Source organism: Glycine soja, chromosome 16, assembly GCF_004193775.1.
Source record: "Glycine soja cultivar W05 chromosome 16, ASM419377v2, whole genome shotgun sequence".
NCBI lineage: Eukaryota > Viridiplantae > Streptophyta > Magnoliopsida > Fabales > Fabaceae > Glycine > Glycine soja.
In genome coordinates this window covers 32804818-32822470 of record NC_041017.1, presented here as the reverse complement: position 1 = coordinate 32822470, position 17653 = coordinate 32804818, and the positions used below count along the sequence as shown (strand labels likewise).

The 17653-nt window shown below is 31.9% G+C and overlaps 2 protein-coding genes across 2 annotated transcripts; both read right to left on the bottom strand.

Moving 5' to 3' along the window:
- Positions 1 to 2133: 2133 nt before the first annotated feature.
- On the bottom strand, positions 2134 to 8921 carry LOC114389981. Its single transcript, XM_028350673.1, has one exon. It carries the CDS (start codon positions 8671 to 8673, stop codon positions 2134 to 2136), a length of 6540 nt encoding a protein of 2179 aa, XP_028206474.1. The 5' UTR covers positions 8674 to 8921.
- A 6326-nt stretch (positions 8922 to 15247) lies between these two features.
- LOC114389261 (abscisic stress-ripening protein 2-like) lies at positions 15248 to 16860 on the bottom strand. Its single transcript, XM_028349893.1, has 2 exons — positions 16612 to 16860; positions 15248 to 15710 (listed from the first exon to the last, which is right to left on the bottom strand). The coding sequence occupies exons 1-2, from the start codon at positions 16759 to 16761 to the stop codon at positions 15525 to 15527; spliced, it is 336 nt and encodes a 111-aa protein (XP_028205694.1). The 5' UTR covers positions 16762 to 16860; the 3' UTR covers positions 15248 to 15524.
- Positions 16861 to 17653: the final 793 nt, after the last annotated feature.

Genomic DNA, 17653 nt, shown 5'->3' with positions numbered 1-17653 from the left:
AGCAAAATAAAAGTCCTTAAAACAAATTTTCTAATAAATATATCAATACAATAATTCACGTATTTAATTGTCTTATTTAGACCATTGTTTTCTTGTTATGATTCGCTATTTTTATAATTGGATGTGACTAGAACTGCGCAGTGCAGTGCTAGACATGAAGAATCTGCCACGAGATTGAGTTCGATGAATCTGTTATGAGATTAAGTTTCTAGTCAAAGCTAATAAGAGAGCTTTGACATTGACTTGTTCAAGCATCATCTAGAATTGATTTTTTTTGCAAAGATGACATTATTTTTTTTTCTTGGATCTGGTCAAGGTGTGACTTATTCATCACAAGTCAATATATTCTTTTGTTGCGCTATTGGGATTTGTCCTTTCAGGTAGGTAACTAACGTAAATCACAATTGTTCTGCCAATGTTGTGGCCTCTATTCTTTTCCACAATTTTTTTCCCACTTAATTGAACCAAATTATTTTAAATGATTTAATTTGATTTTTAAATTTTTAAAAAGTTTAATTTGACCTTCAAATTTTTAAAAATGAGTCAATTTAGTCTTTAAATTTTTTAAAAGATTCAATTTATTTCTCAAATTCTTAAAAATAACTTAATTTAATTTCTAAATTATTTTAAATAATTCAATTTGATTCTCAAGTTTTTAAAAATTTGAAAGTTAAATTAATTTATTTTTAAGAATTTGATAATCAAATTGAATCTTTTAAAAATTTGAATGATTCACATAGGAAAAAGTAAAAATAGGTTAGGTCAAAAAAAAAAAGGAAGGAGAAAATGTAAAAAAGTAAAAATAGAATTGTTTTTCTTTGCAAGATGACTCAGATGACATTAGTTCTTGGATCTGGTCAACGCATGACTTCTTCATCAAGTCAATACTCAATAGTCATTAGTCAATAGTATCTTTCTTTTTAACACCATCCGGATTCGAGATTCGTCTTTTCTGGTAAACAACACAATTGTTCTGCCTAATATTGCGGTGGTCTTTGCGATTTTCAGAAGTAATTAATGCCGTAAAATTGATAAATAAAATGTTCGACTAACTTGAAAAAAATTATTAAGTATCTCATTAATTTTATCGTACATAATAATTTATCATTGAATTGAATGATAATGTAAATAATTTTATATCAATTAAATTTAAAAATACTCACGTAGCTCCATCAGATGGTGTCACATGGCAATGCCACAACATTTTTATGGTATCTCAGCTGTTATTTCATAACTTCAATAGTTCTTAATCTTATACATCAATGATATTTTTAATAACTCTCACTTTTGTCATTATTGCATTGAAATCCTATATTTTTACCACCTACAGGACAAATGCAAGTAACAGAAAAAGATAAGACCGTAAATCTAACCATAGATTTACAACACATAAATTAAGCATGCATGCTTCGAAGCAATATGTTGCTTTAAGCTGTGAAAACACCAGGTGGCCCAAATGACTCAACATTTATGTTTGCATACACACAAAGCCTAATGCTGATGCACATAGATAAGCTATATAAAGCTCTATCAGATCATACAAAAACGAAAGAACATAATTATTATCATCAAAAGTAAATTTTGATGCACTAGAAATGGTTTTTAAAAGGATAAAAAAAATTCCCTAAAACAGACAAGACACTAGTAAGCACAAATAAATTTGTGGAATAAAAATAGTTACCAGGTACAAACCTCCATTTGGGCACGAACAGCTCCTTTATCAAAGAGAACACATCATTCTTGCTCTTCCAAGGAAGCAAAATTCGTTATAAAACTGCATTGCCAGGATTTTCAAAATGATCAGTACTATGAATTAATATGTTGCCAACATAAAAAAAGGTTATTAATTATAAGAATGAAAAGAAATTAAGTTAATTGGCAATTTTACCAATCATTTTAGGACTATAATAGGAATCACTATTAATTGTGTAAGGTTGATTCATCATGCCAATATATTTTTCTTTTTCATAGCATGAAACATGAGAAGATCCAAGTCATGCACACCATTGTGCTTACCAAAAGAGCAAAGATGTTGCTATGTATAGAATGAACAACCCACTTCATGCACTTCTCCATTCAACTTCCTTGAGTTCAAAAGTGACCAATAATGTGAATTTCAGCTCACTTTGAGTATCACTTACCACTGCAAGCAAAACAGGCACACCGCATAAGATATTCTTCATAGCAAAAATGAAAATCTAGACTTAATGAACACATATGTATATACCCTTTTCTGGCTCTTCTATGCCGAATAAAGAGAAATATTCCAGAAGCAAGAAGGGCTGATCCAGCTATGATAATAGAAACGAACAGTTTCTTTGATCTTTTTTGGTCGTTCTTCTTCCCTTCAGTGGCTTCCTCTTCACATTCTTTTTTCTCCTCTAACATTTGAGAGTCTTCATGATCAGCTTCGTCTACCTGCTCATAAGCCTTTTCTTCTTCAATTTCATGTTTTTCATGGCTTTCTTCCTGATCTTTGTTTATGCATTGTTGATCTTTAGAGGACTCTGGCTGAAGTGTTTCTCTTTGTTCAACTTCTTCGTCTGTTTCACTTTTGGTTGATTCTTGACTATCTATTTCAGAGTCCCTGTATGAATCTTGAGACTCGTCATGACTAGCATCTATCTTATCCTTGCCTTCAACTTCAAATGGTTGTGTGGAAGGTGAACTTGAAAATTTTGAGGGTTCAACCGCTTCATCTGCAACTACTTCTGATGTTGTAGTACCCTCTGCAGAATGAATATATTTTTTTCCTTCTTGCATATCCACTAAACTCTTAGCCTTCGAGTCATCCTTTTTCATACCACGCTTTTCTAATTCATGTGACTCTTTGCTCCACAGTTCTATAGATGGAGATGGCAGTTGATTTACTTGTGGCTCATCATTCTCACCTTTTGCTTTTGAATGTGTAGTTGTAGCTTGTGCAAGTTCTTCTTTTTTAAAAGTGGTTGCTTCTAGTGCATGAATGGGTCTTTTTCCTTTCTTTTCATGTTGTACTTCCTCTATCTTTGGAATTTTATAGTGCTTGCTTGGCAATGATAATTTATGAGGTTCTTTTCTTTGGATTGCCTTAGGCATAGGTGACATATCTTCCTTCTTTGATTTTTCAACTCCTTGCTTTGGAGTTACTGTTAGAGGTTCCACCTCCTTTTTAGGTGTGACTTCTTTTGAGTCTTTTTGATGTTCTCTGTTGAGACTTTCAAGCATTTTTTCTACAGCCTGTTTGGATCCACTAGTCTTTTCAAACTCGTTAGTTATTTCCCCCATTTTAGGCTTCCTATCTTCTGCACTTTGTGTTGTTTTTCCCATCTCTCTTTTGAGTGGTAGTTTGGAAGCCTCTTTTGTTTCTTCACTCTTTGCAACCTTTGGCCTTTCCCTTTTTATCTCAGGAACTACTTCTGCTCCGTGTTCCCCTTTTGACATCCCTTCTTCTACAACTTTTGCTTGATATCCTTTCTTATCCACCTTTTCAACATCAGCCTTTATCTTTTCTTCTTGTATCCTTGGCTTTTCATCTTTAACATTTTGAGCTATTGTGTATTTCTCTTTACTAGGAGTTGTTTTCAAGTCTCTTTTCGTTTCCATCGTTTTAGCCACAAGGCCAACATCTGCTACATATTCTTTTTTGGGCATCTCCTTTCCTGTAGTGCCTACTTTTCCAACTCCTTTGACGACATCTCTTTGCACATGTTGATCACTGTCATCAATTTTCTCTTTATTCCCTTCGATTTCCTCTTGCATTGTCTCCCTGACTTTTTGTCCTTTGGCAAACTGATCTTTTCTTGTGATTGGTTCTCCTTTCTTTATTTGTTTTTCTAGAGGAATTTCCGGCTTCAAAGTTTTCCTCTGTTTTGATTCTTGACTATCCTTCATTTCAATTATATTCTTCATATCTTTTGTTTTTTCATCCTTTTTTGATTCAATGAATGCTTTTGCTTTGCCACCTTCATATAGTTTATCTTTTTCTTCAACTTTGGTTTGTTGAGTTGATGAAAACCTTGCAACCTCTTTAGAGCTTTCAATGTTATAAGTGCACTGTTCTCCTTCTACTTCCTTTTCTTTCTTTGGTTTTATAGTGTCTTGTTTCACACCTCCTTTGTTTGATTCATGAGTCTCCTTGCTTTGAATATTTGGAGGTAACAACTTTGTTTTCTGTGTCTTATCCTTTGCACTCGTTTGTTCAACCTCCTTAAATTCCACACTAATTGCACGTGTAGTTGGGCCTTTAGTTGATTGCAATTCACTTTCAGGAGATTCAATCTCTAATACTTTTGGATGTTTATCCTCTGTTACTTTGAAAGTCATGGAAATTCTTCCACTCTCAGGCACTTGAACTTTTTCCTCAATTGTAGACTCAACAACATCTGTTTCCTCACTCTTTCTTTTGGCTGGCTCATCTATCTCTTTGTCCTTTGTTTCCTTTCTTGTCGTTGCAAGTGAGTCTACTATTTGCATAGGAAAGTCTCTTGCTGTTGTCCTTGCTTCATATCTTCCTCTACTTGTCCCTTCTTGCAAACATTGTTGATCTTTTCCCTTAGTTATATTTGTCCTCAAACCTTCTTTTGCTTCAGCTTGTATCATTTCATATTTCTCTCCTTGTACTTTCTTCACAAATTCTTGAGTTGTAGCACCCTTTTCTTTGAAAATTGTTTTCTTTTCCTCACTTCTTTGCTTGTCTAACTCTTCTTTGGCGACTTTTGCTTCATCTATCTTTGGTCCTTTTAGTCCCTCTCTTTTATCAGCTAGTGAATCCATCGTTTTCACAGGAAACTCTTCTTTTGCAGTTGTGCTTGCTTCAAATCTTCGTTTGTTCCTTTTTTCTGGTAAACGATGTTGATCTTTTTCTATTGTTTGGATCTTAGAACCTTCTCTTTCTGTCTGAGTTGACTCCCCTGTAATGGCTTTTATCAAACCCCTTTTTTCTTCAACTTGTGTCTTCTCATATTTGTCTTCATTTACTTTCTTCACAAACTCCTCGATTTTGGCACTATCTTTGACATAGTTTGTTTGCCCTATCTTTGGAAACTTTGGTTTTTTGCTTCCATCAAATACCCAAACATCAACATTATCTTTCTCACTTATTTGGTCACTAGAATTGAGTTTTGGCGTTCCGATTTCTTTCTGATTTATGTCCTCAGTTTCATACTCATCAAAAGCATCATTTGGTTCAACATGCATCTTTATAGAGCCTTCTCCTCTCAAGTTCACAATAACATATTCATTTTTATCCCTTTTATTTTGGGAAATTGCTTCCATCACCTGCTTGGGAAGCTTTGCCTGGAAAGTCCCCAACACTTCAAATACTACTTTGACCATATTGTTTGGTACATATGGTCCATCTCTAGATTTTCTTTCAATGTTGGACTCCTCAGTTTCCTTCTGTAAGATCTCACTTGCTATGTTTTTCTCAGTAACCCTGCCTGTTGTATTGGACTTTTCTCCTTTCACTTTTTCCATTGAACATTCGGTTTCAGCCATTGCTTCTTTGATAATTTCTTTTTGTTCTTCTATCTTTGCAACCTTTAGTCCTCTACTTCCATCCTGCCTCCCAACCAGCTTGGGCAACTCTTCAGTTGGTACTTCAAATTTTCCTTTATCAGTTTTCTCTAGTACATTTTCTTGATCAATATCCTTAGTTCCATTCTTATTCTTTTTAATTTCCTCTTGCATTGTTTCTTCTGCTATGTCTTTCTTTGCTTCCATATGCGTCATTTTGAGTTCTTCACCTTCTCTCTTATCCACAAAATAATCAATTTCTTTGTCTTTTCTTTTGACAATTGGTTCACTATCATATTCAATTTCTTTCGTGTGAATCCTTTTGGGTTCTCTACCTTCACCTTGATCCACAAAATATTCAGTCTCTTTGCCTTTTTTTTTAATGGTTGCTTCTTTGATATCTTCACTTTCTTGCATTATCTCTGTTGTGTCCTTTGCCTCCATATGCGTCCCCTTGGGGTTTTCACCTTCACCCTCATTCAAAAAATAGCCAATTTCTTCTTCACCTTTTCTTTTGCTCATTGCTTCTTTAACATATTCACTTTCTTGCATTGTCTCTGTTGTTAAGTCCTTATTTTCTTCCATATGCATCCTTTTGGGTTCCCCTCCTTCACCGTTAACAACAAAATATTCAGTTTCTTTACTTTTTTCTTTGAACATTGCTTCTTTGACATCTTCATTTCCTTGCATTGTCTCTTTTATTAAGTCCTTCTTTGGTTCTGTATGCATTCTTTTGGGTTCTTTACCTTCACTTTTATCTGCAAAATTTTTAATCTCCTTGTCTTTTCTTTTGACCATTACTTCTATGACATCTTTAGTTTCTTGCATTGTCTCTGTGGTTAGGTCATTCTTTGATTCCATATCCATCCTTTTGGGTTCTTCACCTTTTCCCTTATTCACAAAATACTCAATCTCTTTGCCTTTCCTTTTGGCCATTTCTTCTTTGACATCTTCACTTTCTTGCATTGTCTCTTTTGTTAAGTCCTTCTTTACTTCCATTTGCATCCTTCTGGGTTCTTCACCTTCACCCTTTTCTACAATTCCATCCTCTTTGTCATTCCTTTTGACCATTTCTTCTCTGACATCTTCACTATCTAGCATTGTCTCTGTTGTTAAGTCCTTCTTTTCTTCCATTTGCATCCTTCTTGGTTTTTCACCTTCATCTTCATCCAAGAAATAGTCAGTCTCTTTGCCTTCTCTTTTGACCATTGCTTCTTTCAAATCTTTACCTTCTTGTGTTGTCTCTTTTGTCAAGTCTTTCTTTGCTTCCATCTGCATCCTTTTGCACTTTTCACCTTCACTATTATCCATAACATATTTAATCTCTTTTCTTTCTCTTTTGACCATTGCTTCTCTGACATCTTCGCTTTCTTGTAGTGTCTTTTCTGTCAAGTCTTTTTCGGCTTCCTTGTGCATCCTTCTGGGTTGTTCACCTTCATCCTTATCGACAAAATATTCAATCTCTTTTGATTTTCTTTTGATCATCGCTTCTTTGACATCTTCAGTTTGTTGCATTTTTGAAGCACTCAACCCTTTGTTTTCCTCAACAGTAGCTTTTGGTAACTGCTTAGGAAACTCTTCCCATATTGTCGTTGAATCAAGCTTACCAGCCTTTTCCCCATAATGTTCTTGATCTCCATCCTCAGTTTCAATCTTAGGCTTTTTGATGTCCTTTTTCATGCTATCTCCAGATATGCATTTTTGACTATTCTTACTGGTTTCAACAGGCATCCTTCCAGTTTCCCTTCCATCCATATTTTCTTCTATGCTTTTAGTTTTGTCCTTTTGTTGAATCCTAGCTTTCCTGAATTCTTGGCTTGTACCACCGATGTTGCTAGGAATATGAACATCTATATTTTGGTCAAGTTTTGGTGCCTTCATTGGTTCCATATTACTTTCTTTTAGTCTAACCTCAGTTTCTGTCTTAGTTTCTCCAAATTGTTTCTGTTTTGACTGTTCAAGTATCTCTCCCTCGGTAGACACATTGACCTCAACACACATCTCTCCAGACTCCTGTCTCTCAATCTTCCCAACAGTCCTTTTAGCTTCCCCCGTTTGTTCAATACCAGAGTCTTTAGGTTCTCCTTGGCTTGTATCTCCAATGTTTTGTGTGACATGTGCACCAATATTTTGCTCTAACTCTGATGTCTTCGTTCTTTTGTATCCTGCTTTCCTTATCTTTTCTTTCACACTTTCTCCATCTCCATCCTTAATTCCTATCTTGGATTCTTCTATTTGTTTCTGGATCACCTCTCCAATTTTGTTTCCATTGGCATCATCAAGCATCTTTTCAGATACCAATTTTTCCTCCTCCTCAAAACCTCCATTGCCCTCCATTTCTTGAACCTCAAACTCTTTATCATGACTTGTATCTCCAATATTATGTGGCATACCTTCACCTACATTGTTCTCCTTTTCTGATGTTTTCACTGCTTCATAAACTGTCTTTCCAACCTCTTCTCTCATGCCTTTTACCCCTTCATCCTCAATCCTCAACTTAGATTCTTCTATTACCTTTTGGCTTGTGTCTCCAATTTTCTGTGAGGTGCCTCTACCAATATTTTGCTCTAGTTCTGATGTCTTCATTACTTCACATCCTTCAATTTCACCCTTCTCTCCAGAACTTTCTCCATTTCCACCCAACTTAGACTCTTCTACATCTTTTTTTATTTTCTCCTTAATTATTTCCCTATTAGCATCATCAAGCATCTTGTCAGATTCTCCTCCATCCTTCTCCATGAAACTTTCACTGTCCTCCATTGCTTGAACTTTAGAGTTAGACTCTTTAGATCCTTTTTGGCTTGCCTCTCCAACAATACCAAGAATTTGATCAGCTTCACTTTTCTCTAGTTCTGATCTCCCTCTTTCTGATTCTTCCTTGATCTCTTCAATCCTGACCCCACAAATTCCTTTAACCAATTTTGGCATGAAAATATTCAATGTCCATTCCTCCTCATCATACTTTGCTTTGATCCCATCCAGTTTCACCCCATCAGGAATTTTGAAAACCTTATTGAACCCTGCAACATCAACCTCTTTCCTATGCATTAACCATCCCATCATCAAAATATTCTGAACAGGCTTCTCTCCACTAATTGATATCTTACTACCATCTTCACTAATCTTGATGTCAATGTTATTCCTCTTATAACCTGTGTTTGCATAGATACTTACCATGATATATTACATAAAGGATAAAGGACAAAAAAAAGAAAAAAAAAGACAGCCAAATACATCAGTTATATACTAGACCACTGGTATCCTCTCAACTCTGCTTGAGTCAAATAAGACTATCATGGACGGCAAAGCTCTCCTTGTGTTGTTCCTACTTTTTCAAGTTTGAGTCCTAATTATGCAACTACATTAAATACTCATAGAGAGCTTTGTGGTCTCTACTATCAATTATGTAAAAATTTGACAAGGCTACTCTTATGGATGGAACTTTTCATATTCTTCATTCCTATCAAATGATTACATAGGGGTCTGAATAAATACAATAGAGATGCACCCAAAAGACCAACAACTGTTACAAACTCAGCAATCTGTGTGTTATGCACAAACGCATGTATGCTATGGACAGCTATTCGGAAATGAAAACTGACCTTTAAGATGAGCAGTGAGGATGAACATAATGTTTGTTTCTCTAGATTGAAAGATAGGTCCTGCCTTTGCTAATCGATACTCAGAGATGGAAGCAATGTCATCTCTAGTTTTAGTGATTTTGAGTCCCAATTTCAGGTCCATCTATGTTGCTGCTATAATATTTTTCTTAACAGAACAAGGATTAAAAAAATGTAGTGCTATGTTAAAATAAAAAATAGTGTTGAACAAATTTTCAAATGAGTAATGTTTGAGACTTCTATTATTGTCTCATTATAATTGTGTAGTTTCAACAAATGAGAAGAATTTATTCTTTTCTTTCACTTGTAGTTGTAGCTCTTGTGGGTTCCAAAGATGAGGAATTGGTGATATGCTTACGGTTTGTGTTGTTCTTTCTTTGGCGGGAAGCTAATACTTTAATCCTTTCCTTTTAAAGATATATATCAAAACCGTATAATATACAAGTTTTTAAAGCTCTCTTGATTAAAGTCAAATCTTTGTTAAATAAAGTGAAAGCCTATCAGATGAGCTTCATGATTATTGTCTTGCACGGACGTACTAAAGTTTGATGGGTGGGAGCCACTTGAAATGAAATTTCACTACTAGGTGTCACTTACTATTGTTAATGATTTTTCTGTATCCTTCTATTACAGTGAGGCTTAACTTAATTCAAGTCATAGATTGGAAGAATCATATTAGTTCACATAAAATTCAATCAGAGTTCAAGGAATAAATTACTTACCAATTGGAAAAAAGGAGCTAGGAAACTTCTACTCAAAGAGAGGAATGGAAGAGATAAAAATTAATTAATGACAAACTTTAATAAGTGAAAGCCATTTTTCATGGAAATAATCCACATAAAGCTTTTTAATTTATTGGTTAATTAAGAAATGTATCTTATACTTTGAAGAGAGTAGTAGTACACAGATAAAAAAATTTCACTTTGAATTATTACATTTAATACTTGTATAATATCTGTTCTAACAACATGCTTAAGGTTTATACATAGAAAACATATCTCTCACAACTTGGGTTGATAGGAAGATTCCTAGGATATTCTGAATGAGGGCACCATAACAAGGACTAATATTGCACCCTCCCCCCATGACTCTAAAACTAAAGTATCCAATATATCAGAGCTTATTTCTACTTCTCAAGCACAAGGTATGAAGAATCGTGTAATTAAGGATGTAAATAGAAACTATAGCTGACTGACATATAAAAGTTACAAATAAATTTGTATACTAAACCCCAACAAAATGTAATTAATAAAAATGAAGGTTGGTTAAACTTTCTTCTACTAATAGCATTTTGAATATGTATAATAGTGTGAAACTAATAACTGTTAGAACAAAAAATCAAATTGTTCAGAATTTTCGTAATACAAATCCATAATAATTGATCGGCCTTTTACAAATATTAATGCTAACCTCGTCAGCAAGTACTCAACAAAAGAAAAAGGGTGCATAAGCATGAAGGCTTTATTGTAAATGATACATCATGCATGACACTATCTGTGGTTTTCATTTAGCTATTATGAAAAATTGAGTTATTAAGTAGGCTATATATTAGGTCAAGCTAAGGATCATTGTTTAAGTATGAGCAATCAGTCATAAAATACAGGTATTTCTTGGGAGTATCAAGCTAACTGCAAGCAGTTTCTGACATTCAAAGGCAAAGTTGGATCATTTAAATCCAGCCAGATACATACTTAGCTTTCCAGTGAGCACATTCTTTATTCTCTAGTAGTTCAAGAAGTCCTTCCAGTATCTGCATATTTAATTTAAAGTAAATAATTAAGATATTTAATCAAACGATAAAAGGAAAAAGGAAAGAAAAAAAAAAGTGTAGTGAGTTTCAATAAAGGAAACAGTCCAAACATCATATGTTGAAAATAAAGGATTTCAAATATATACTGCCATAGTTTTCTGTCTAGGCTTTTAACTGTTTAGTGCAAGTTTGGGCTCAACAGTGCATATTGGAATGCAAGAAGAGCTCATACCTGTCAATTAACCTCATATATTCTCAATTAAAAACAGTTATAGAAGAATAAAACATTTAAAATTAGTACCTCCAATCTTTCACAGCTGCAGCAGTGAGCTATATATTATCATATTCATGAGATGGACGATAATTTTACCAAAAAAGGGGTGGCACCACCTATATCTGATCAAACCAGCAGCATTTATAGGAACCTGAAATTAAAATAAATACTCATTAGTGTTAATATCACCATCCTTAAATTAAAACTAGTGGTGCTGGTAACTTAGATACCAAGTCAATCAGAGGGTAAGGTAGCCACCTACGTACTCAAGCCAAAAGGATATTTGATAATTGACCATTCCCAATTCCACATGTTATATTTCTTTTAAAAATTTCCCAAGCTGCACAAATATCTTGCCAAAACTTGCTAAACTCTTGTGATTTGTCTAAAAGAAAGTTTATTCCCATAACCACATCTGTATTTTTCTCTAACATTTCTTGATCATAAGGACATCTCATAAGAGGATAACTGCCAAATAGCCCTCATCATAAAGGCAAGATTAGCTTTCATCATCTTCCTCAATCCCTAGAGCCTCCCTTACTTTTTGTAGCACAAATAACAACCCAAGACATGTGATGGAGGACTATGAAGATAAAAAATGAGTTTAAAATGAAGCCAAATCTTAAAATAAGAATTTATGTAATTGGACCTTTGTTATTGGCTTTTTTATTTTTGTGTAATTTTTGTTGATTTAGTTGGGTTGTAATTGGGTCATTAGTTTTGTTAGTCAGTAATATACATAGAACTCTTAAGTTTTTTTTTTTTAACGAGCTTTGGATGAATTGAAAGGAGAGTTTATTTTGCTTTGATTGTTGTATAAAACCTTAATATTCTTATCAAATAATTTCTATTCTTCACTATTAATCCTCAGTTTATCAATGTTTAAGAATTGTAGGGTTGTTTTTTTTTTTTCTGTTTTTTTTGCCTCAACTATTTTTTCTCTTTTATAATTTTTTTCATATTGTTTTTTAATCGTATGGATAAGATTAATCAGGCGGTGTTAAAAAATGATCCACGACAAACCATCTACATAAATATTGTACCGTAACCTTCGTATTATGTTTATCATTGCTTTTTAAAGGAGGAAGGTTTATTATAGTGCTTTCAAGTATTCAACTTTTTCATTAGTATCCATGTTGCCCTAGCGACTAATTCTCATTGAACCACACCTTTATCCACCACTTGCGGCATATGGTATTACGTGATTTTGCTATAATTTACCAATATCATGCGTACCAATCATATATGTCGGCAAAATGTCATTTCATCTTGACTTTTGTGTATTTGAACATATTTGTTTTTTTTTTTTTAAGTCTGTGTTGTTGCTCCGTTCTCTAACATGTTTTGACAAGGGTGAAGATACATAATATCATTTTATAATAAAAAATATATACTTGACACTTTTTTCTATCTTTCTCTTTTTTCATATCTTACCTCCTATAAATTTATCGTTTTTCTCTTTAATTTATTTTGATAGTGTCCAATTTCCATCACACATTTTTCTTTTAAAAAAGAATAGAGATATTTAAAATATTCTCATATTACAAATATCTTATTAACACATTTGATGTACAGTCCTTTTTAATAATTTAAACTTTTTTACATCCTTTCAAACTAAATAGTAAATAATCATTCTTGAAACTTGTTTTACTCAATCATAAAGCTAAAAATAACGTCAATTTAAACAAATAAATTGATAACTTAATTAATAATAAATTAAGAAAATTAAATAAATGATAAGTTTTTATTCTCTAACAAGTTAATTTCATATGCTAATTAACAATTTGATAGGTTCATTAGATAAGTTGATAACTTAATTAATAATTTTATAACGACATTTTTCCATATATCTTAACATATTTTGAAGAAAATTAATCACTAATGTTTGCCAAATTTTTAGAAATTTTTTAATTAAAAATAAATAATTATTTTCTAGAGTTAATTTGAGCTATTCCTAATAAGCATATCGAATTTACCATATTTATTTTATTCAATTAATCTTCTCTTATTTTACCATTGTAGTATTAAACGCACATGAAACAAAAAATAGAATGATAAATTTAATAAATTAAAGTAAAACAACTCTTTAACTATTAATCTGGAGATTAGTATTAATCAATTGATTAAAATAATTTTCGATTTATTAAATATATCAATTTTGAAAATTATTATTTAATTATAACACTTATGTGATTGATAGAATATTTGTAATAATTAGACTTTTATTTTGGACGATCAGTAACAGTTCAACTATAATGTCTGTTGAAAAATTTCTCTTATGTTATAAAATTAATTTTGTCTAGATAATTTTTCATGTATATGAAAAAGTCTTAATTTTCAAGTTATTAAAGATAATTATTTTCACATTCTTTATTATTTTTTCAAATTTTAAAGATGATTAGCAAAGATATATTCTTCTTCATTCGACATCAAATACATAGATTTTTTTTATTTATAAAGTTCTCTTAATATTAAATATGCTATAATTCATATCTACAGTAAAACTTCTTTCAATTACTCGATACAAAATCATCTTGAGATTGACTTTTGGACAAGGAAAAGGAAAAAGCACGTTGAGAAGGCAAACTCAGCCACAAGTCCTGAACTCAAGTTTATAAACATATTCAAGCTTCACAGTTGCTGGACGAACCACAAGCCCTTTGAGATCAAAGACTTGCCGTTGATCGGGGTTTTTTCTCTTCTTCTTTTTATTCTTCTTTGTCTTTCATATGATGTATTTTAGTGATGTAAATTAAAACTCTATAAGTATTAAACTAAGAAAACAAACATAACAAAACTGCAGACACAAAAAATATAACCAAACTAACATTTATTAACAAGAAAAATAAATAAATTCGTGTATAATTGTGCCTTACTTTCAGGAATAAGGATAAGAGTTTAAATAAATTAAACATATTTCTTATTATCAACGGTTATGATCAAGGCATGCACTTTAATTTCAAGTGAAGTTAAAGATTAATATGAGAATAATTCCCTTTAGATGAGGACATGGTTGAAGAGAATATATTTGAGTGAAATCTCAGCAATCGAATTTAGAATTATATAATCACAAATCAACTGATATGACAATTATTTACTCTATTGTTATCTTTCTAGGCTCTATATCATTGTAAACACGAACTTAATTAAGCAGATTAGGACATGTGATGGATGAATTTAGAAGGGGGCAATTATGTGTGTAGAAATATCAATATTACACTACTACAAATTGTAGAGAGACATAGATACGTACTCACATTATTGCTTTTTACTGTCTTTCAATCTTCAACTACTTATACTTTGCTTTACAGCCAGACTCGAGTTTCTTCTAATGGCATGCTTTATCGTGGTGCCATTAATCCCTTCCAGATCGATCTTTTATCTTTATTTTTATTAGTAAATATTAATGATTAGTTTATTAGATTTTTTTATTAGCAGAAGGAATTAAATCTACAATTTTTTTTAATCACTCATTTAATCTTATCTATCTCTTTCGAGATTGACCTAATGACAAAAGACTTAAAACAAATTTTGAGAGAGATATTTTTACTTTAAATGAGAAAATTATATATTTGATTTTTTCACTAAAATATAAGTCTCTTTTGTTTTATAAAAATAAATAACAAATTATTTTTTTATTGATAAGCCTGAAAGTTGAACTTTAATATATAATTTTATCATTAGATCAGCCTTGCTCAAATCGCACGGTAGTTATTTTACCTTTGGTCAAACTTCTCTACAATTTAGTTTAGTTGAAATGTCTAAGTGTTTTCTTTAGTAGCATAGGAACCCATAGTTAGACATCAGAGTCTACAATTTGATTGAGAAGGAGATCATTTTGTTTGCATTCAACTAATTTTTCCAGCTGCTAATTAAATTATCTGAATTTTTCAGCTAACATTAGATCGACGGCTTGCTCATAACAAAAAGATTAATTATAAACATGATAAGGGTTTTTATTTTCAATAAGGTTCATTATTCACTTATTATTACAAGAAAAATGAAAGAAGTATTGATGTGTTGTAAATCACCAAATGTGTATTTCTTTTTATTTATATGTCTCATATATCAATGATGAAACTGATAACTTAATTAATTGACCGGGAGTACTCTTAACACATACACCTTGCATAAAATGATCAGGATAATAATACAATCTCAAATTACTTTACAATCTTATTATCAATATAGCCAACATAGCATACATTATATATACGCAAATATATATATGAAGTAACACCATAGGCATAATTAATTAAACACTCTTCAAGCTCGCACAGAATTTATTCAAAGGCACACTAGAAATGGAAGATATGATAGAGATACACAGGCATGGTGATACTTAGGAGCTTGAATATTAATTATATATGAATATTTATCATGTTCAGCCAAACAGATGGTGGTGCTTCTTTCCATGAGCTTCCTCATCTTCTTTCTTAACTTCCTTTTTCTCATGGTGTTCATGCAAGACAAAACCACCAGCACCAACAGTAGCTGCCGCCGCAATCTCCTCTTCTACCTTGTGCCTGTGAGCATGCTCTGGGTCTTTCTTGGCCTCATGCTTCTCATGCTGTCATAAAATTAACCATTGCAGCAAAAAGGGATCAATTTTGTTTTCAATACATATTAGAATATACATTTCAATTTTTTGTTATATATCTTTCTTTCTTTCTTTCTTTTTTTTACTTTATTTGTCTTCCTATCTTTTTCTTCATTTCTCATTATATATTACATCACTTAATCACTTTCTCTCTCTCTTTTTTCTTTCTTAAGTTCCATCTTTTTCTACACCTAATTTTTTATGAACTTTTATTGTTTCTCTTCTGATGGCGTCATAAAAGTACTATACTCTATACACCCATGACCCCAACAATTTTCATTTAAGAAAAAACAAACCACATGAGATGTATAGACAGTATAGTTACACACAGTGGGTAGAGAGAAATAATACTATATAGCTATAATATATTTTTATATCTATTATCCACAATTATTAAAGCATCACAATCCAAAAGTACAAAGATCAAGTATGTATATATGTTGGCCGCCTTAAAAAGAAAATGTCAAATTGAAATTATTTGTGGACATGATTCAAGATGATAGGATTAATTCATGTCCAAAACACAAATTAATGACAATTTTTTCAATATGTAAGGCTTTAAAATGCTTACAAAAAAAGATATGAAAATTATTAATGCACACGCATACATATAAACATATTAAAATTAACCGATTTAGATACGTCCAAGTCTAAGTGATGATGTATATGTGGGGGAGGTATATATATTTCCCTCGATTACCAAAGAGTTTGCACTTCTTTTATTTATTCTGGTGAAGGTAACATTTTAAAGCTAAAATATATAAAAAGGGGGTGTGAATCATCTCACATAAGTAATATATAAATCTATTTCAAATTAAATAAACGATCGTGAACAAAATATATTATTGAAGGAAGATATATAATTAATTACCAAGGCATAAGCACCGGCAGCCGCAGCACCAAGTTCCCCAAGGTGCTCAAGATGCTTGTGGTGCTTCTCCTCCTTCTTATAATCAACCTCGCCAGGCACATCATCGCCCTTGTGGTGGTGAAAGTGGTGGTGGTGCTTCTCCTCAGCCATGATGCTTGCAATTAAGGGATTAATTGAGGTAATTAGATAACTAAGATATCAAGGAAATGGGTTTGAGGTGTGATGGATGGGAGTGTTGGGAAGCTTAGGTTATCTATTTATAAATTGATGATCATTTTGTTGACCTTGTGTGATTGGTTGGTTAGGTGCACCTTCCTTGGTAGGCCATAATAAATTATTTTATGAAAGATTTAGAAATCTAAATTAATCTAGCTTCCCTAACTATCCATATATCTTCTAATTTTGGACTCAGAACTAACAGTGTTTACAGTTGTGGAAAACTCTTATTTGGAGATGAAAAAAAAATAATCTTCCGCGATATGCATGGGACCACTATGGCTTATCAACAAGAATTGAGGATTCATGATATTATTTAATTGGTTTAATTGAATATCAATAATGTGATTTAAATTCCTAAAAAACATGTGAAGAAATAATTTCTTGTATCAGTTTATATTTTAAAGAAAATATTCATTTTCTTAAAACAAATAATTTGAATTGATTTTTTTTAATGAAGTCATAATTGGAAAAAAAATGAAATATATAGCACGTTATAGAAAATAGAAGCAATTTATTAAACATTTTCTTATTAACTATATTTTTAATGTAAGTTGCACATTTCTCATTTTATACAACCATAAAAATAATCCTATATGACGATGTAACTCTTGACAATAGATAAATAAATATAGTTTTGAATAAAAAAAAGTAAAAGAAAATAGACCTAACAATATATAAATATATATAGTTGTGAATAAAGAATAAGTAAAAGACAATAGACATAAAGTAAAAAACACAAAAATTATTTTAATTAACAAAAGAAAGTGTTGCAAAATGACTGTTTAAATTATATTTATATATTATTAATTTATTTATATTATAT